Source organism: Coffea eugenioides, chromosome 5 (genome assembly GCF_003713205.1).
Source record: "Coffea eugenioides isolate CCC68of chromosome 5, Ceug_1.0, whole genome shotgun sequence".
NCBI classification, from domain to species: Eukaryota; Viridiplantae; Streptophyta; class Magnoliopsida; order Gentianales; family Rubiaceae; genus Coffea; species Coffea eugenioides.
This window is the reverse complement of record NC_040039.1, coordinates 13910307-13933242: the sequence shown is the minus strand read 5'-3', so window position 1 is coordinate 13933242 and position 22936 is coordinate 13910307. Positions and strand designations below refer to the sequence as shown.

Sequence of the window (22936 nt, the reverse complement as noted above, 5' to 3'; positions counted from 1 at the left end):
TTTCAAGCCCTAGCTCTTTCTTGCCGTAGCTTGTTTCTTTTTCTTTTTCTTGTCTTCCTTTTTTTCCAAATTATCCTAAGCCCCCAAGTGTCTAGCCACCTAACCCCCCCTTTCCTGTGTTGTCAACCAAGAATGAGGACATTTGTCATATTTGCATGCACTCCACTTGTCTAATATCCCCCTAATACACTTGTCTAATGATCCCCTAATACACTTGTCTTCTTATTTTCATTTATTTATTATATATTTTTTAGAAACAATTTAGGTAAACAAAATAAAAAAATGTTAATTCTTATTGTACAATTTTCATTTATCTTAAAGAAATCAAATCTAAAAGGGTTAAAGACAATTTTTAATTTTTGTGAGAATTTTTAGAAATTTAATGTAAAAATACTTTAAAAATGAAAATGATAAACCGAATTTATAAAAATAAACAAAATGAACATTAACTATCATTTAATAAAATAAAATAAAATAAAATAAAATAAAACAAGAATAAAGCTAAAATTGAATAAAATAAATGAAATTTTGGTGTCTACAGGCGGCAGGGGTGTTGCCTCTATATAAACAACCGAGGTGATGGTAGTTTCAGGAAATTTATCCATCAAATGGCCCCAAGATGCCCCCTCTGCTACCACCAGCTCAAATGTTGCAATTGAATCTGAATTGGATGTTGTCGCTGAATGTGAGCTCCAACCCTCCAACCTGTTCCACACTGCCATCACCTCTTGAGATGGGTGTTGTCACCACCATCGCGGTGGCCATTGACACATGCGAAATGAGTGGGAGAGTTTTCTAGCCCAATCCATAGCAGCATCCTTGAGCCAAGAGCAGTCTGTTTTGTGCTGGATCATAGGGGATGTGGATGACTCTTACATGGCTGATTTAAACAAGGTTCTCCAAATGTTGGTGGTGGTGGATAGGCAGCGCCAACTATGAGTACAATGCCAGCTAGGAGTTCAAGGATTCATGAATTAAGAACCAAAGCCCCGTAATTCCAAAATCCTTCATCAACCTTGAATCCAAATTTCCTAAGATTCTTAGCCATACAAGGGCCTTCGTCAAGCTTTAGACTAGTTTTGCCTTGTTTGTTTGATATAGCTCTGGGTTTCTTTTAGCATAAGTATATTCTTTTCTGGTCAAAAATATAAAGTACACTCAGTTAGGGGTGAGCAAACAGTTATAATTCGGTAATTCGGTTACATGAATTCGGTGAATTCGGTTATTTAACTTATAGAAATCTAAACCGCTTTCAATTTCGAATTAGCTATAACCGAATTCATTCCGCAATCGATTTCAAATTCAAAAATGGTAATGAATTCGGTCTAACCGAATTCATTTATTAAAAAAAAGATGAGATAAGTCAGATAACCCTGTTATCAACTTAAGTAATATTAGTTACAAACTTACAAATTACAACTAGTGTAAATACCTGTGCTATGCATGGCGCTGACATTATTGAAAAAAATGAAAATAAAAGGGTGAATAAAATAAGGTTAAAAAATTGTGCCGATACAATTAAAATATAATATCTGTCTAACAATAGTTTGAAATATGATAGAATGTGTATATCATTTAATAACTGCCTTTTTTCGGAAGATAGATCCTGAAAAAATAATAGAAATTTATATTAGAAAATGAATGATATACGAATAAAAATGAATGTAATTGAATGTTGTTAAAATGAAATACTTACAAATATTATGCATTCGATTTGATAATCTTGCATGAAGATGCGAACAATCTTCACACCAATCAACTTTTAGTATGAAAGCCAAAATTGGTGATTTAATTAATTTTGTTGAATTTTGTGAAGTGCGTACTACAAAAGAAAATGCACGATTTTTGCATGAATTAATTCGTTGGTTGAACAATCTATCACCATTTTCCTAAGAATTAAGTACGTACGAAATTCAAAATTAATGTATTTTTTTACATAGTTTATAAATAGCATTATAAAAAATAAATATATATATATATCAAGATATTCTACATTCCTTTGTAATTCTCTGAGATAAGAAGCATCACAACCAAATACGAATCGTGCATGTCTGTCTTGTAGATTAAGATACATGTTACCACTGGAATCTCTGATTTATATGTTAACATTGTACCTATTTCACAAATAAAATGTTATATACAATACAGAAAAATATGTTGAAATTAAAGATACATGAAATTAATTATCTAACAACAGTGTCGATCACGTTATTACAATGCATACACACTGTTTTTGAAAAATGACCTTCACATAGTTGTCCACAATTTTTGCATAGCCCATAGAACATGTACGTTTCGTTTCCTAAACAAATGTTTTCTCCTTTGTGTGACAGCCTCACCTCACCCTAAGGCGAACCAAAGGGATCGGCGGACTGCCTGCCCAACTCTCGCCGGAACTCAGTCGAACCTCAATCAAATCCGAAATAAAACCACAAGATCAAACGAAATAACAATCCAAAACTTAAAGCGAAACTTATATACATTAGTATCTCAAAAGGGAGTACAAATATCGAATATACAAAAGTTCTCAATTCGTCATACATCCAGCCCGTGCCAAGCACTAGGGCGAGAACCATTACAAACCAAAAAACTAGACTAGGCTAACCTACACTGGGCTCTCGTCCTCGCTCGCATCCCCCTGTTAAGGAAAACAAAACTAAAGGGGTGAGCTAAAAGCTCAGTGAGTGTTCCTTGTTGCTATATTTTCCTTGATTTCATGGCTTGTTGTTATTGTTTGGTAATGTGTTAATTGCTCTTAATGATTGCCAAAACGAGTTTTCTAGGCGAGTGTGTACTTTATTGCACTCGACCTAAATGATTGTGAAATTTTCAATGATTGAACGATTATATGCGCATGTATGTAAGCCTTTTGGCTGAACTGGGTCCTGCCCTTCGTTACCGATCGACTCGAGCCAGAAGTGGATTCGGTCGGGCGATATGGTGACCCTGGGTGAATTTGGTATACTCGAGTATTACCTTAAATTCTGGTGGAGCCTGGCCAACGTCCAGGAAGGGGGTGAACGAAATGAATGAACGAACGAGGGTTTTACTTACGAAAATACATTTTCAAATGAGTGGAGGAATAAGGGGAAATGATAGGAGAATGAATGAACGAATGAATGAATGGCTCCTTATGAGCCCGTATCCTTTTAATGAATATGTTTATCGCTTTATATTGTACATGTATCTTGAATTATTGGTGATATGTAGTGAATGCATTGGATTTGTTGTTTGCCTATGTGTTCAGAATCTCACTGAGCTTTTATCTCACCCCTTTAGTTTTGTTTTCCTTAACAGGGGGATGCGAGCGAGGACGAGAGCCCAGTGTAGGTTAGCCTAGTCTAGTTTTTTGGTTTGTAATGGTTCTCGCCCTAGTGCTTGGCACGGGCTGGATGTATGACGAATTGAGAACTTTTGTATATTCGATATTTGTACTCCCTTTTGAGATAGTAATGTATATAAGTTTCGCTTTAAGCTTTGGATTGTTATTGCGTTTGATCTTGTGGTTTTATTTCGGATTTGATTGAGGTTCGACTGAGTCCCGGCGAGAGCTGGACAGGCGGTCCGCCGAACCCTTTGGTTCGCCTTAGGGTGAAGTGGGGCTGTCACACTTTGCAATCTTGCGAGTTTAAAATTTAGTTGTCGTTGAAATACTTGTAGGCGGGTATGTTCCATAGTGAAATTAGGTTAAGGGCTAAGATGGATACCATAAAAAAGTTGAAGGAGATAATAAGTTCTTGGGGAAAATGCAAGAAAGATCTCCTAATTGGAGTGAGCACGCAAGCAAATTGAATGAGGATACTATGTTTTGGAGGACTTTTAATTGGAGTGGAATTCTTAAATTGGAGGACTCTTAATTGGAGTGGGAAAGTGGGGAAAATGTAGGGAAAACGTGAGCATGATTATAGGATTTTTAAGAGTGGTTATAGGATTAGTTAAGAGATAAAGATTTCTTAAATTGGAGGACTCTTAATTAGGGTAGAAAACGTGGAGGAAATATGGGGGCATTGCAAGTTACGGCAACGTGCTAGTGGCATCTAGTCCTAAATTTTTTTTTGGGTCAAAATCTAGTCCTAATTGGTTCTACTGTTTCCTGATCATGTTGTATGCTTCCGAATTCTACTTAGCGTTTAATAATTGATAATGGCTTATTCTATTCTTTCATGGTATTGGACAGGCGAAAATCAGACCAGAAGTGTGATAAATTTACTATAAACTCTTCATATTATCTCCCCTAGTTTTGTATACTTTTTAAAAAATTTAAACTTTTGTCAACAATAGGCTGGTCATGCAAATTAAAAAAAAAGGAACTAGTCACACATCTCATTCTTTGCCCTAAAGAACTCAATTCAACAAATTTCTTAGAATAATGGTGAAAAAATCATAACAATGGAAGAACCTGGGTTTGTTTCTTTTTTTTTTTTGGGATCTGAAACAGCCCTATTCATTTTGAAAAAATAAATAAATTGGCCATCTTACGTTCATTAAGAGAGGGAAAATTTTTTGGTCACTACGCATGGATGTCCGGCCATCCTAAAGGGAAAAAAAATCAATGGTTCCGTTCTTGCGATTTTTTTTAGGGTTTAATATAGTAAGCCTCTTAACTTTACATTTAGTTGCACTTCACCCTTTCAACTTTACATTTAGTTGCACATTTGTGAAGAAGATAGTGGAAAATTTTTAAATTTTAAATTTGACTGGTGATAGAGTTGGTTATAACGTTACATTTAGTTGCACTTTACCCCCTCAACTTTATATTTAGTTGCACATTTGTGATTTTTTTGAAACGTGATTGTAATTTGCAAAGCTCATTTGTAGGGGTAGTTATAGGATTAGTTTAGTGATAAATATTTCTTAGTTATAAAAATGTAAAATTATATTAAAATAGCATATAAATGAGCATTTGTCTTTAATATAAGGAGTAAAAAGGATTTAAAGTATAAATAACAAACTATAAATGATTTATGAAGTAGATAGTGGGAAAGTTTTAAATTTTAAATTTACCTGGTGATAGGGTTGGTTATAGCCCACTACTTTTTATGTATTAAAATAAATACAAAAATCTAGAAAAAAAATGGGAAGTTTGAAAGCCATTGAGAGGGTCTCTCCTAAAAACCTACTCTGCAATATATATAGATATAGATGATTAGTGATAAGTTATATTAGTTACAAACTTATAATTTATTTCAAATCAAAATAAAACCTATTTACTTACATATGTTATTGTGAAAGTCAATACACTAATGCATTGATTTGCAATTCATATGCATTCACTTACACTGTTTAGTTGTCTTGTCTATACTTAAAACCTTAAAATTAGTGAATAGATAATATGAATTTTTATGTTAAATATGTAATGTAAATTTAGAGCACACTAATACTTGCAAGTTACAGGTTACGCATTCAAATATTCAATAATTCAAACATGAATGATGTATCAAATTACCAATATCTAAATTCTAATTATTAATTATGTTTATTGTTTAATATTTAGTAATATACATATATGTATTAATTATTATCTAATTCTAGTCATGTTACTCATGTATAAAATAATAAGTATTATAGCTATCTTATATTGTTATGTATTACTATATATTTGTATTATTATAGTCATATAACAATCAACAAATACTAAAATAATATATTGTACATTATTATATATTATTATTATTATAAGTACATGATAATACCATATACTAATTATTATTAATAGCATTTACCTATATAATATAATAATATATTAGTAGTTTATACTAATACTAAATAGCATTTATCTATATGTTATATAATTTTATATACTAATTTGGTATTTGAATGTGGTAATGCGGTACCCTATTTCATTTTACCGAATTTGAATGCGAAATCGGTTATTACCAAATTCATAATCCCATTACCTATTTCATACCATATTAGAATTCGGTGAATTCAGTACATACCGAAGTTGTACCAAATTACCAAATACCGATTTCAAATTACCGAATTGAATTTGAATTCGGTCATGAATTCGGTATGAACCGAATTTGCTCACCCCTACACTCAGTTTCTAATTTTTTTTTATTTTTTGGGTAAATATTTCTCTCATTTCAAAGAAAAAAATGTTTTTACAAACAAAGTTTTTTTTGTGTGAAAAAGATTTAGATAATTTTTTAAAAATTTTTTAAAACTTGTATCTGTGATGACCCAGAAAAATCATTTTCTCACTTCCCAACTATTTGCATTTCTATTTAAATTATATTTTTATAAAATTTGCATTCATATAGTGATTTACTTGTTAATTGATAAATGAGTTTTTCTTGCTTATTTTAACCTTCGAGCAATTAATTTCTTGAAAATTGTTGATTTTGTGACTTATTAGTGAATTTGGCCAAAACCCTAGGAGAATAAGTTGAGATATTAATGAAGTTAAGAAAGATTTTGGGAGTTAAAAGAAGGTTAGAAAAGCTAAGGATTGATAGCAAGAAACCTAAGTGGAAGACACTATTTAGGGCACTATTCTTAGTTGACTTGAAAACCTTGTTTTGTGGCCATTACATTAGCTCAAAAAACAACCAAAAACCACTTCATTTTCTCTTCTTGATGGCCAAAAATTAGAGAGAGGGAGAGAGAGAAACACCAATCTTCTTAAAATTCTTGAAGAATCCAAGCTTCCCTTTCACCAATCTACTTGAACTTTTGGAAGATCGTGAGAGAAAAGCCTTCTAGGGAGTGGATCTTGCCATCTTCTTGGGTTAATCTTGCCAAAGTTTGGGGCTTTCAAGAGGTAAGTGGCTACATTAATTCATTCTTTTGCTTTTCAAGCAATTTTGGACTAGATCTTGGTAGATTTATGGTATTTATGGAATACCTATGATGGATTTGAAAGTTTTATGAAAATTTAGTACTAGATGCTTTAATGGTCTTGGTATGCTTGGATCTTGATAAATTTGACCAAACTTTAGTGGATTCTTGTCTCTTGAGATCCTAAAGTTAATGATTGATGAAACCCTTGAGGATTTGAGTATGATTTATGGTGAATTGTTGGAAAAAAATGGAGTATATATATGCTGAAATTTCTGTTTAGATGGCCAATTATCATGGGCAAATTTTCAGCTTTATCTTCCTTGAATTTGTGGCTTGTTGTACACTTGTGCTGGAATATTTTTAGGAAATTTGATGCTATTTGACTCTATGTATGTTGGTTGAAATATGCTGAAAATTTTGTAAGAAAATGAAGTATTGGTATGGGTTATCTTGTGGGACAAAGTAAAGTTGCAAAAGTTGGAAAATGGCCTAAGCTGGCCGAATTTGTGAGCTAAAAGTCCAGTTTTAATTTTCTATTTTAAAAACTGTTTTTGGGTGGAATTTAGCTCAGAAGGTTCTATTGGACTTTGATCTTTATACTGATTTTGGATCAAAATTTTGAAGTTAAAGGGGAGGAAGGTAAGATTTCCTCCAAAGTTTAGTGGTTGACAGCTGTATGAACTGATTTGACTTTGGATCCTTGTTTTAATGAAGTTTTGGTTGGTTTAGTTCAAGAAACCTTATTAAACTTTGATCCTTGTTTGTGAGAAGACTTTGGGACAAAAACTACGAATGTAAATAATTGAAAAGGTGGACTTTTGCTATGATTTGCTTGCTAGAAAACTATTGTAGGATTGGAAAACCTTGTCCAAACTTTTGAAATGCTTTTGCCCTAGTGGAAAGTTGTATTTTTTTTTACCTGAATTGTCGATTTGAAAGCCTGAATGGGTTGAAGTGTCTAGGACACTAAAGTTGACATATTTGAAAACAAAGTTTTCGTATTTAAGTGGATTGAATTGGTGAACACTAAAGGTTCACTTATATGTTGTATTTGTCTGTTAGGGTTGCAAACTGAACGTGCAGGTGATCCTTATGTAGACGCTTAAGTGCTATTTGGTGAGTGTTCTAAGTGCGTGGTAGCACTATATATACGCTTGATATGTCAATGAGCTTGAGAAAAATGATATGACTATGAACTGTCATTTTTTAACTTATTTATGAATGGGCGAGTGTGTACTTTATCGCACTCAACCCTACTGAATTGTTATTGCTATAAGTGAATGTGATATGATATTAATGATATGTTGGGGCCCCAAAGCCCAATGGCTAGTTATTCAAGGTTGAACCGGCAAGGGTTTGGTTGACCCAATTAGTATATGTGTTGGATCCATACTGTACTGGGTATACTCGAATAATACCAATCACTGAAATTTTGTTGGTGTGCGGGCCCGATAGGGAGTGAAAGGTGGATGAAGTTGAGTGAAGTGGCGATTCTACATGGACATAAAAGTTGATGGAGTGTTAACTACTTGAATTACTGATTGATCGAGTGGTTTGCCAGTGCTCAGTATCTTTAATGATTGACATATCAAATTTTAATGATGTGCTTATATGATACCTCTTATTTACATTTCTTGTTGACTTAAATATATGAAATAATTGCTTTCTTAGATTGCATGTCTTTCTTAGATCTCACTAGGCGCAAGCTCATATATTTCCTTTTGTTTTCCTTAGTAGGGTTGGTTCGTGATTCGGGGAATTAGCACTTAACTTTTGTTTTAGTTAGACTAAGTGATTAGAGTACTATATTATTTTGAATGTTAATTTGTAAACTTAAACTCTCTTTTGTATTTGAAGTTGTTCATCAGACAACTGTATGTATTAGTTGTATTTAGTGTAGTATTTTGTGGTAAGGTTGGATATTGAATTTGATTTTGTGGTTTGTTAATGAGTCCCGGTGAGAGTTGAACAGGTAACCTGCTAATACCTTAGGGTATGCCCTTGGGAGAGGTGAGGTCGTCATAGCATCTCTCATTTTGGTTTCCTTTTTTCATCTAGAGTTTTGTTTTCCTTTTTTTTAAAATTTTTTAATGTAGTTCTTTTTTCAGACCAAAATGATGTATCTCTTTTCTTTTACGGATAGAAATGTTGTTTGCGTTTGTTCTTTTTTTTTAACTTGTAGCATTTCTTATTTTATTTTTGTTTTTTGTGAAATTTTCTGTCCCTGCTTTCTACCTTTTCTTTCTAAGGGGTTTTTCGATATACATTTGTTCTTTCAAGGGTTTGACTGTTATTTGGCCAAACCTAATGATTGAAATGGTAATTTGGTCAAACCTCAAGAGAGGTAATATAACTAACCCAAAATGAAAAGCTTTTAAGTCATGGCACGTGGCTGCTTGTGCTATCATTTCAGTTGAAAATTAGATGAAATTCATTAATTGCTCATTTTTATGCAAATTTGAATAGATTAGGGACTACATTTACTTTCAGAAATAGAATGGGGACCAAATATGCACACAAATGATAAATTGGGGACTAAAACTATAATTATTGGGAAACAATTTGACACACAGACTAAACATTAGAAACCAAAACTATAATTTTCCCATAGAAAAAGGAGCTTATTCCATTATTTGCAAAACATGCAATAAAGTATTCACAAGTAAAATGATGCTAATCGCGCAATAAGCACAAAAAAACTGAATGGAAAGTGTAAAAGATAAGAATGATCCCATCATTAGAATCAATTTTCGGAAACAAAAATTAGATCAGCCAAACATCAGTGTCTGCAATGTAACATGATTGCTATATAATAAATTAACAACGCAAAGAACTAATCATGTAAAGATCACTGTACATTTTAACAAAAGAATAAACGGAAATATATTATAGTATATTGAAAATTGGCACATTAGCCGTTCACATCAACTAGTGATGCAGATGATAAAAAGTCAAAACAAGTAGAAAAGAAAAATGCAAAAGTAGCGCATTGAGAAGACAAAAGTGGAATCCGTCTTTTTCAGATACTGTCTACCAATTCGCCTTACTTAATGCGTGTTATTGCCAAGACTCTTTTAACCGAAAAGTACCAATTGCAATATTATGCCTTTCTCCATCATTGAATAAGATGACATTAATTAGTATGGCCAATACACTTAGTGGCCTAGTGGCCACTTAATTTTGTTGCTAACCTCAATCAATGACCCGAAAGATCAATTCCATGTAGAACTCTGCAAGATAAATCTCGTCGATATAAGCACAAGTTTTGTACATTTCTAGCAAGCAGTATTTTGGGAAGAAACTATGGTGGAGACTGAGTTGAAGGGAGCAATGGGTTGGAAAGCTACGGGTGCCTTTGTCCGACATCTACTCACTAGCCGATGGTTCATGGTCTGTGCAACCTTTCTGCTCATGTCCATGTCTGGAGCTACTTACATGTTTGGCATCTACTCAGGGGACATCAAATCATCCCTAGGCTATGACCAAACAACCCTGAACTTGATAAGCTTCTTCAAGGACGTGGGAGCAAACAATGGAATTGTTGCAGGGCTTGTCAATGAGGTTGCACCACCTTGGTTAGTCCTCTCATGTGGAGCAATCATGAACTTTTTTGGGTACTTCATGATTTGGCTGGTGGTCACACATCGAATAGCGAAACCTCCTGCTTGGCAGATGTATTTATACATAGGCATTGGTACCAATTCTCAAACATTTCCATGCATTGTTGCATTAGTTTCATGTGTAAAGAACTGCCCAGAAAGTCTAGGTGTTGTCGTAGGCATGATAAAGGGATTTATTGGCCTTAGTGGAGCAGTTATCACACAGCTCTATCTTACTTTTTATGGGCATAATTCCAAATCTCTCATCTTACTTGTTGCCTGGCTTCCAGCAGCTGTTTCAATCTTGTTTCTGCGCACAATTCGCATCATGAAGGTTGTTCAACAAGCGAATGCGCACAAGATATTCCAAAATTTTCTCTACTCTTCGCTTAGCCTTGCTGGATTTCTAATGATTATGATTATCATACAAAACTGGCTCTCCTTTACCAGGTTCGAGTATGCGGCAAGTGGTTCTGTTGTGCTTCTTTTGCTAATCTTCACCAACTTCCTGGTTGTTGTTAGAGAAGAATTTGACCTTTGGAAGAGCAAGAAACAAGTATTAGATGATCATCCACCCTCGATAGTTCAATTAACACCTGCAGAAACTGTCCCAAAACCGCAAAATCAAGAAGTGCAAGTTTCTTGCTTTAGTAACATGTTTACGCAACCAAAGAGGGGCGAGGATCATACAATTCTACAAGGAATTTTCAACATTGATATGCTAATTCTATTCACAGTCTCAGCATTTGGGATTGGTGGGACCTTGGTGGCAATTGACAACTTGGGCCAAATTGGAAAGTCCTTAGGATATCCAACTAAAACTATTGCCACATTTGTAACTCTAGTGAGCATTTGGAATTTTCTTGGACGTGTCGCAGCAGGATTTGCTTCAGAAATTCTTTTGGCTAAATACAACTTTGCACGTCCACTGATGCTGGCCTTGGTACTTTTTGTATCTTGTGCTGGCCATCTTCTCATTGCTTTCGGCGTTCCTAATTCTGTCTATCTCGCCTCTTTGATTGTGGGTTTTTGCTTCGGAGCTCAATGGACGTTGATATTCAGTATAGTGTCAGAATTATTTGGGCTCAAGTACTACTCCACCTTAGTCAGTATAGTTGCTGGAGGCACTCCATTGGGTACTTACGTGCTTAATGTCAGAGTTGCTGGCCATCTCTACGATATGGAAGCTTTAAAGCAAATGGCAGCCAAGGGACTCACAAGGAAAGAAGGGGAAGCTTTGACATGCAACGGTGTGGAGTGTTACAAGCTATCTTTTCTGATACTAACAGCAGCTACGTTCTTTGGCAGTGCTCTTTCTCTGGTTCTATCCTATAGAACCAGAAATTTCTATAAAGGTGATATTTACAAAAAATTCAAAGATCAAGCACACGCAGCAGACACTGAGAAACTCTCAGTTACAAATGTAACGACCACATAGCTAGCTGGTCTAAGCCAAATGATTGGTGTAGTTGACAATTAAGATTATTGAGAATATTGTACACAAGTTTGTGTGGTTAGCAATTGTTGTACATTCAGTATGGATGATAATTTGTAGAATAAAAAGAAGAATATGTATTTATGTTTGAGGGGAGACCTTCACGTCCGGTTCGGAGGGCGGGCATATCCGAGCCATCCTCATTCAATCAATCGTTCGGGAGCCATCCCAGGGGGCACCCACCCCCTGGAGGGGTTCTCTAAAGCCGTAGGGCTCTATAGCTCCAATAGATGCTAGTTTAGGCATTGCAATTAAGGACTTAAATCGGACTGAAAGAGGAACGAAGAGGCTCGTTTGGGCCTATCACCCGATAGTCCCTTCACTCGTTATTGCTTCTTTTGAGATTCTTTGTCCCATGTTTAACTACAAAAGGAACTCGAACTCATAACTCATATTTTCTTATATGATCAGAGAAACACCCACGGACATCAGGAAGAGAATCGCTTGTTGATTGAATCAAAATGGGTTGGGATTCACAGCCATATTTCGTACATCATTAATATTAAGAAAAGGCTCTGACACTGCTACTTAAGTGCGTTTCCTGGGCATTCTCTTAAGCTTAAAAGTATTTCACCGGTGGCCCCCTATATGCATGTTAACTGGCCTAAAAAGGCCTGGAAATGGCCATAGGAAGAACGCATTCATTTGGCAGTGGGGCTAAAGAGATAGAGAGAATCGGTCTTGAGAGATCTTTTCTCTTCTTTCTTTTGGGATCATTCCAACTTCCTTAGTCACTCAGAGAGGAAGAATCTTGGGGAGGGTAGAAGAGGGCTATACTACTTTGGCCATTCCATTCCTTCCATTGTTGAATCGAAAAGAGAAGCGGCAGGACCCAGCCGCTTCTCTAAGAGTAAGCTGTAGAACAATTTGTTCGAGGCCTAATACGTTTCCTATTTTTAGGGGGGTAACGTTCCGATCTTCCTCTTCTTGTTGATGCTCGGATGCTTCGTATGTTAGTGTATATACTTTAAAGCCGGGGTTTTATCATTGTAATTGAATTATTTGTGTTCAATAGAAGGCGCAATGATCTATTTAATTATTGTATTGCTTAATTAGTTTGGTAAAGTGTGGAGAGTAGACAACACTTAGTTTAATGTAATCATAAAGTATGGTTATAGTGAGATACATTAAAGAGAAATTTAACGTAATCATAAACTATGGTGATAATGAGATATATTAAAGAGAGTTTATTTTTAAATGTTTCTAATCGTAGTATTAATAGATGGGACATTATTAATATGGATAGACTAGCATATTCTTCCTTTTCAATGAAGTAATAAATTTTATCTACTTGATATAGACATCAAAATTAGCTATGTAGCTACTTGATAAGATGATTAAGCTAATTAAGGGAAAATCGGTCAAAACGTCCTTCACATTTTACGAGATGACTTTTTTCGTCCCTCACTTTTAAAAGTGTAATTTTACGTCTCTTATAAATTCACATTGACCAAATTTGGTCCCTACCTAGGTTTCCGACTAGTTTTTGACCTGAATCCACCACGTGACTTGCATGTGACCATTTTTTAAGGGCAAAATTGTCAAATCAAATTTTTACATAATAATCTAATTCATAGTTCCTCACATTTCACAAAATGAATTTTTTCGTCCCTAACATTTCACAAAATGAATTATTTCAATCCTCACATTTTAAAAAATGAATTTTTCCATCCCTCATATTTTTCAAAATGAATTTTTTCATCCCTCATTGATCATGTGTATGAATAGCTCTTTTTCTATAAACCCACGTATATGTCTATTTGATTTTACCTGATCAGTACAAATAACATGTAATTTATCTCTATTGTATTTCATCTAAACATGCTAATCGTAGTTATACACATGCTATTCAATAGATATATATAAGGGGTTTAAAACTAATAATTTTGTTTGAAACCCATGTATATATTTATATGATTTCACCATTTGAACCTATTCAATATTTGTCACCTTTCTCTTTTGGTAATAATTTATTTATTGAGTTGTATAATAAGGTCATCTAATTAATGGGTCCTAACTCGAATTCTATAATTGTACTAACAAATTTCAATTTAAATCTGAAATTTCTACTCAACACTTTTAAGACTAACAGTTGAATTACTTGCCTTGTGATTGTCTTAAAATTTGAAAGTGCCAATCACTTATTTCTTTTTGTCATATTTTCTTTTATTTACTTTTTCTATCCAAATTTAATTTGATATAAACACTCGATAATATTTAGGATTAAATGTCTTCTTTATTTTCAAATTTTGAGTAAAAGAAAATGAATATAAGTGAAAAACTAACAATTTTTTTAAACTTATGTACATATCTATTTGATTTCACTTGAGCAGTATGAATAATATGTAATATATCTCTATTTGATTTCACATGCTATTCATACTATTCAGGTGAAATCAAATAGATATATACATTGATTTTAAAAAAAAAAAACTATTCACACACATGATCAATAAAAGATGAAAAAATTCATTTTGAAAAGTATGAAGGATGAAAAAATTCAGTTTGTAAAATGTAAGGGACAAAAAAATTTATTTTATGAAATGTGAGGGATTATGAATCGAATTATATAAAATTTAATTTGACAATTTTGCCCTTAAAATATGATTACATGCAAGGCATGTGGTGAATTCTGACAAAAAGCTAGTCGGAAACTTAAGGAGTGACCAAATTTGACCAATATGAATTTGTAAGAGATGTAAAATTACATTTTTAAAAGTGAGGGACGAAAAAAGTTATTTTACAAAATGTGAAGGATGTTTTGAATGATTTTCCCGCTAATTAAATTGATCCAACATGAGATTGTGTCAATGATAAATACCTAAATATGACATGTGCATAAGTGATTCTTTTACTTATGATTAGCATAGTATTTTGAATGCAAATTATTATACTTCCACTTTCTCGATAGTTATCCATAAAAGGGTAATCAATTCATTAGAGGTTGGGTATATCATGAAACATGGAAAGATGGTAAGTAATCTAAGAATTTACAATCTTTAATAGATAGATGAGTTATCTCATTAATGGCAACTTATTCAAATATGATTCTAGAAATCTTAGTACTAATTAATAGAGAGATTTTGGATAGATGTATCTAAATATCTATTCATTGAGACTTATATTTTGGTAATAAAGAAATCATTAATTAATTTAGAGTTGGAACTTATTCCATACTCTAAGATTAATGAGGGTTAAAGATGGTGAAGGAGATTAATTATATGATATATGTACATAGAAAAATGTTGTCAGTTACTTGACTATTCCCTATACTTTTGGTGGTCATAATACTTTATTAGAAGCCAATCTTGATCTAAAGTTAGTTGATGAAGTTTAATCAATAATAAATTAAAGGTGTTTAATTTATCTAGTTCTTATTATTAAGAATTCTAACTTTTAGTTATTACTAGCCTAGTCGAGAACCTAATGGGTTGTACACATGAGAGTCAATTGCGCAAAATTAAAAGTATCCAAGTAATAGGTACTTGATTGATAAGTTTGAAAAACTTATAATTTAATTTGTGAGACAAGTTAAACTTGAGGAACTTTATTACAAATATGAATAAGTTTTGTAAAACAAGAGTTATGTTGAACATTGGTTTCTCAAATCCTTATGGAAACATCATTAGAGTTTCCAATAGGATTTAAAAACTTATTTGCCTATATATATCCTAATTGCTTTAACTAGTAAAACACAATTGTGAGAGATTTTAGTGAAAATCTAGAAAGAGATAACAGACATATTTGGCTGCGGAAAAATCGTTCTCCCACCCTTATGTTGGCCAAATTCTCTTAGTTAAAAAACTAGGGTTTTTCTCCATGAAAACTAATTCAAATTGTGAGGGAGAGGCTTGATAGTTGTCTACCACCATTCTAGCTGAGGAATACTACCTAAGGAGGTCTTTGCATCAAGGAGTCACGTGGATTACCATTGGGGATTGAACACTTGGGCAACTTCAAGTAGAAGTGCTCAACTGGCATGCATGTTTCTTCGCAAAGTAGACAAATCTTCAATTAATCAAGGTATATCTCTATGATCTCTTATCACATGGACGATTATCGACTTGTAGGAATCGAAATTTTTAAATTTCTGCTGCATATGCATGTTTGATTGCTTATAACAGAAAGGCGAATGCTTTATGAGACCAGAGGTATAGTTAACTGAATTAGCATTCAAGCATTGAAAACAATGCTAATGGGAACATTTAACCAACGCTGAGAATTTGATTTGCTAATTTTAAACACTAAATTTAAATCATCTTAGTAAGGAAAAAAATTGTCATTAGCAGCCTTTAATTCAAACAAATGTTTGAGAAACACAAAGAAAATAAAAATGATACCATACATTTGATAGAAAAGGCCATTTGATAAAATTGAAAATTAAAATTTGAAATCTAAAAACTGAAACTTAAGTCTTGGAATCTTAATTTGCTGAATCTATAGACTTAAATTTGTTTGATAATTAGCTGAATGTGAGCATTGAATCAAAATATTTTATTCCAAGTGTATTCTATACTTTCAAAGTAATATTATGTTGTATTTGCTATAATACATTAGTTTTTTAACATATTAATTCGTAATACTGAAAAAGTGTATGATAGTATAGATAGTGCATATATTTGTTTGTGAGAGAGAAAGTATGTGTTTACTGCATTAAAATGTGCGTCTTGGAGAAAATATTGTGTGTTTCATAGAGTTTTTTTTAATGGTTAAAAGCACTTTGCGGCCTTGTACTTGGAATGTAATCACACTTTGCCCCGTTCAACCAGAACAATACACATTTTGTCTGCCTAGTCTAGCAAAAGTTAAGTTTTTAATGACCTCAAAATAGTAAAAACAAAATTGTCTTCCAATTTTGCCCTTAGTATTGGTTAAAGTTTGCCCCCTTGAACTAAGAAAATATCCTACTTTGCCCTACTCAACATAAAAATATACACTTTGGTTAATAATCAACACTTATATATAAGTTGTAATATGAAGTATAAAGCTTAAAAATAATATGTTTATTCTAAAAATTTATTGATCAAATGAAACAACTTATAAATTCTTTATAATATCAACACATTCTTTATACTATGTTTTTACACTTTTCGTTTGAGCTCAAATTAGAGAATTCTATAGCTATTTTTGTTCACATTAAATTTCAGATAATCTCATCTACTATAATTTCTTTTGAAATTTTGAACACATTTAATCTTTGACCTTAGAGAAGAAGAAAGAAATGAGCTGTACATCAATGAAAATTATTTGGCAAAAATTTATTAACAAATATTTGCAAGAACATTGTCAAAATTTATGTACAAAAGATGATAACCAATAACATTTGAAAATAAATTTAAAAATTTATTATGATGTGAAATAATTATAATGTTAAATTTAACATAATGTTAAATTTTGGAGTTTTGTAATTAATTCCACAAAACTCCATAACTTAAGAAGGCATTAAATAAATAACATAACAGTATTTGTGCCTAATTATTACTACAACATGAACAATTTAGTCATTATATTCTTCTCATAAGATAAATTATGTTGGAGTTAATTAAACAACTTGTTATTCTTAAATTTTTCTTTTTTTTTGTTTTGCTCGTTTTTTTGGTAACAATTGTAATAGAAGAATAGCCCTATTTATTATCTTTTTATGTTTTTAAATGTTTAGAATTATAGTTCATTCTTGGTTATAAGATGATAAAAATTTTTATTTGAACACAATTTTGATCTTACGATACATTTTCTACAAATCTAAGCATTTTAAAATTGACTCTCCCTTTGACTTTGTCCAGCTTTGTCTAATATCTTAGTGACACTTTGCATGAAACAGTATTCTAAAATTTGTCATCATAACTTTCACCATATGCTTTGGCATTTCAATTTTAACATATTATCTATGTGATACAAAAAATAAAATAAAATCTTCTTTGTCAATATACGTGTTCTTGTAGAAAATTGACATCCAGAAATGATATTAACCTAGTCTAAGTTTTGAGTTGCACTACAGCTCCATTTGGGTAAAACTTCTCTAGTACTACTTAGGAAACATCAAATTCTGTAAGGGTGAAAATTATCTACTAGAATAAAAGATTTTATCAAGCCAAAGTTGGTCTTAAATTTACCACATCACTCATGTTATATAGTCCAAAAAAAGTCTGTTGTCCTAGTGGACCCCAACCTAGAGTAGGGTAAATTTGGACAAGTGTTTTCTTTACATTATAGTCCAAATAAACACTTGACAAGGATAAATTTGGGCAAGTGTTTATATTGAATTAAATTTGGACAAGAAAAATAAACAAAGGAAAAGTATGACAAAAAGAAGTAAGTAATTGACACTTTCAAATTTTAAAACAATCATAAGGTAAAAAATTCAACTGTTGGTCTTAAAAGTAGTAAGTAGAAACTTTAGATTTAAACTACATTTTATAAACATGACTATAGAATTCGAGTTAGGACCGATTAATTGGATGACCTTATTACACAACTCAATAAATAAATTATTATCAAAAGAGGAAAGACCACAAATATTGAATAGATTCACATGATAAAATCAAATAGATATATATATGTGGGTTTAAAACAAAATTGGTAGATTTAAACCCATGTGTATATCTATTGAATAACATGTGTACAACTATAATTAATCTATTTAGGTGAAATCAAATAGAGATATATTATATGCTATTCGTATTGTTCAAGTGAAATCAAATAGATATATATATATGGATTTAAAAAAAACTATTCATACACATGGTCAATGAGGGATGAAAAAATTTATTTTGTGTTATGTGAGGGATGAAAAAATTTATTTTGTGAAATTTATTTTGTGAAATGTGAGGGACGAAACAATTCATTTTGTGAAATGTAAGGGACTATAGATCGAATTATGTAAAATTTGATTTGACAATTTTTCTCTTAAAAAATGATCACATGCAAGGCACGTGATGAATTCTGACAAGAAACTAGTCAAACATCTAGGTAGGGATCAAATTTGATCAAAGTAAATTTATAAGGAACGTAAAAATATACTTTTAAAAGTGAGAGAAAAAAAGTTATTTTATAAATTATGAGAGACGCTTTGAACAATTTTTTTTTGTTATTAACAAGACTTTCTCTTTTTAGCAACAAATGTCAATCCAATTCAACCCTCTAGGCAATGGTGCTATGCGTGGAGATCTTCAATTTCACGAAATTTGCAAAACAAGCCTAATTTATGTGTTACAAATCGACTAGTTTTCTCACTTCACCCTAAAATTGATCAAAACTATGAGTAAACTCTTGCTATATAAATTCAAGGAAAAGCAAATTCTCACAATATGAACACAAAGACTTTATCAGAATCTTCACAAAGGAACTTTAAAAGAAGTAATTCTTGAATGAAAACATTCACATACTTAAAAAGAAGGGATAATTTCAGAAACCTCCTCTGAGGTTTTCGACAATTTCACTCGGCTCCCCTGAAGTTTATATAATTACGGAGACCTTGCTTGGTATGATAAAATGACAACAACGCCCTTCATTAATTGTCAACCCATTGAAAAACTCTCTCATTTATTATCAATCAATAATTCAAACTACAGTCTTTCTCATTTAACTATCTATCATCTTTCTCCTACATCTATTTTTCTTTCAAACTCATTTATTTATTATTATCAATGAAATATGTACTGTCGCCACTAACAAAATCACCATACACACCAAACCACCAATACTTACCTATCCTGCTATCTATTCCCAATTATAGCTTATCCATTATTATTAAATAGTTTCCTTGCGCCCACTTTTGTTTCCAATTTTTGATAGGCATTAGCAAATTGAAATTGTCAAATGATAAATTGAGTGCTAATTTCATTACCAAACTAGATGGAGATGAAGATAATGGCAGTGATAAAAAATAAAAATTAAGGATAGGAAGTGGAATAGGGACTAAATATAGGTTACACTGTTATGGTTACCATGCAAAAAAAAAGTGTTCCCGATATATATTTATAACTTCAATGTATTTCTATTTTTTATTTACAATTATTGATGTTATTTCCATAGAGAGAATTTGACTGATTTTGAACTCTGTGCCAATAGAGTATAATAGATATTGATATTAGTAGTTATGAATTAGATTATTTTGTATTAAGAAGGTGGCAGCCACGAAATTGAAATTTAGGCATATTGATCACTATTGTTGTGTGTTAAGTAAAATCTGATATTGACATGAGATTGTAGGTAAGCTTTTGGGCATCTGATGTAGCATTTATAGTTGATACAATGATCTGCATCAGAAATTTTTAGGTAAAAAAAAAAAAAAAGAACATGAATGTTGATAGGATAGGTAATAGTGATAGCAAGTAAAGATAAAAATGAAATAAAATCTGTGAACCATTTTTTTCCTTTTCATTTTTGTTGTGAATTATAACTCAAGGGCATTATAGGAATTTTGAGAAAAAGTATAGTCTTTTGGGCCTAGAATGTTACTTAAATAGTGAAAATAGGGGAGCTAGGTGTACTTTTAGAACTTGAGGGGATTTTTTGCAATTGTCAAAAACCTCAGGGCGTTTATGTGAAATTAACCCTAAAAAGAATACTAGCTCCACTGATTTGAAAAAAAAATATTCATCTGACTTGAAAATGGGAGGAGATGGTTTAATTTGAAAATCATTAGTTTTTTTTGATAAAACATAAGTCAATATTATTAATCATCTTGCTGGAAATCGTTCAATGTGATTTGCTTGACAAAGTAATCTGCACTAATGGTAGAAAATACACTGAACATGTCACAGATATATTTGATTTGAAAAATCATAAGATTTAACAGAGTTACAAAATATAAAAAATTACACTGTGAATCACCAATCATCAAATCTGACAAATTGAATGAACCGCTCTATAGATATCCGTGCATGTCTATTCCTTTAGATCTACTATCCAATTTGTTCAAACTCAAAACTAACGTTGAGATCTAACGAGAAGATATAAAAAATTTTAGATGTAAAATATAGATCTGAAAAACTTCTTAGATCTGAGAAAATAAATAACAAAAAAAAATAAAAACTAAACAAAACTCTCACCAGGATAGCCTAGAAGAGAAGAAAACTCTCATCACGATAACTTGAGAGAGAAGAAAACTCTCACTAGAATACCCTAGGAGAGACTTTATTAAATAAAAGTAAGAATAAAGGAATAGGAAGGGAGAATAAAGGAAGAGGAAGGGATACCTTGGTTTAAAGCCAAGATCTCCCTCCTATGAAGGAAGAAGAGTAGAGAGAAGGTTGAAGGTAGAGAGAGAGGAGTGATTTTGGAAATCATTAGTTGATTGAAAGATAATGGTTTTGATTGGTGAATCTAGACAAGAGATGGACCTTGAACCATTTTAATAAAATAAATTATGAAAAAAAAGAAGTAGAACTCATATTTGAAAGATGTTCATTAGACTCAAGAAGAAAGCGAACAATTCTTTGGTTTGATTTCGAATTGTGACTGATCAGTCAAAAAGAGTGGTTAACAGGGATGAATCTATACAAGAAGATGAAAGTTTAAAAGACTTAAAACACCACTCGGTTGTAGAACAATTTCTTCTTCTTCCTTGAAAAAGCTAATTTCTTTGCATTCTCTCTAAACAACTTCTTTTGTTGCAGAACAAGTTCTTCAACCTCAACGAGTCTCCCTCCCTATAGTCATTTTTTCTTGTTTGTTAGAATAAAAGTCTCTCTTAGATTTTCTAGATGAGGGTTATTTTTTTCTTCTGAGATTTCTTAACTAGTGAAAGTTTCGTCTTTCCTTGATTTTTCTAATAAGAGTTTTCTCCCTTTCTAAAATTTTATTGTAATTTGAGATTTCTTAGATCTAAACTTTCTTTTTGGGTCTAAAACAGTTTTACATTGTTTTTGGCTATCAAAAACATGCACGCCAAAAACATGCACGCACAGGGGTTGTAGTGTTTCATCTTATGTTGGAAGATATATTAAAGCATGGTGCTATATTCATTGAGTTGCTCTACTTTGGTCATGGATATATTACCCTGGTTAATGCTTTTGGTCCTTTAGTCACTTTAGCTATGTGCTAAGTTTACATGAGATTGTGATCATACAAAATTGTAGCAAGTGAATAAAATTCGGAATTTCACTTCTTTAAAAGCATGCTTCTTGCCCCACTCCTTAGCTTACTAGAGGATGAAACTTTTGAAAACCCAACCAGGTATCAAAAATAAAAATGGAATGACAAGGAAGGCCCTTAGGCTTGCTCGAATAGGAGGATAGATAGAGAGAGAGATGGAATCCTCATTCAATCCGTAAAAGCTAGTTCAGATAACCCAAATGATGCGATTCTTGAAACACCAAGATGAATCAAGAACGTAAAGCACAAGTCCGGATCTACGTTAGGAATCACGTTTGGTGATGGAGTTCGTAATCTATCTTGGACCGCACAAGAAAGACTAGAACGGTTAGGACAACGCCACAATCAAGGGGACTACTTGATTGATAAGTTGACAAATCACCTTAGGGCAACTCTAAGATGTTCAATAGTGGCTTCACAAGCCAAGGAGAACTCTTTCATTCACGAAAGAAATCTGGAAAATTTTCTCAACTTTCTTCCTCCCCCTAAAACGTGAAAGTAAAGGCTTTTTATAGCCTTTTACAAGACCAAAACTCCTAATCCAACTAGGAAGTAAGAGACTTAACCCTAACTCCAATTAACTCTATGAATTAACTCCAATTGGCTACTAAGTATGGTCAACATGACCTTGAGCCCTTTTATTAACTAATTGACTAAGACGACCAAACTCAAATTTTGGAATTAACAACCAAATGACATAAAACAATGGAAATAAGCCACAACAGCCCATAAAGGGGACCATTCGGCCAAGACACAATGAAGACACCATCAAATGACTCTAGCTCGATGCAAACAGATTTGATAAATGTTATAACCAGCTAGTCTCGTATCATTTCCCTCCTCTTAAAGGCGATTTGCCCACAAATCGAAGCGCGAAGGCTCACAAGAAGAGTGACATGTCGTTGGGACAACCGGACGATGATCAAGTTCAAGGGTTGCATCCAATACAAGGACCACCATG

The 22936-nt window shown here is 32.6% G+C and overlaps 1 protein-coding gene across 1 annotated transcript; it reads left to right on the top strand.

Annotated features, from left to right (window-relative positions):
- Positions 1-10086: 10086 nt before the first annotated feature.
- LOC113771202 (protein NUCLEAR FUSION DEFECTIVE 4-like) lies at positions 10087-11820 on the top strand. The gene has a single exon (XM_027315813.1). It carries the CDS (start codon positions 10087-10089, stop codon positions 11818-11820), a length of 1734 nt encoding a protein of 577 aa, XP_027171614.1.
- The last annotated feature ends 11116 nt before the right edge of the window (positions 11821-22936 follow it).

Excerpts from the sequence above, each read along its gene's own strand:
- LOC113771202 (XM_027315813.1), top strand. The coding sequence starts at position 10,087 with ATGGTGGAGACTGAGTTGAAGGGAGCAATGGGTTGGAAAGCTACGGGT.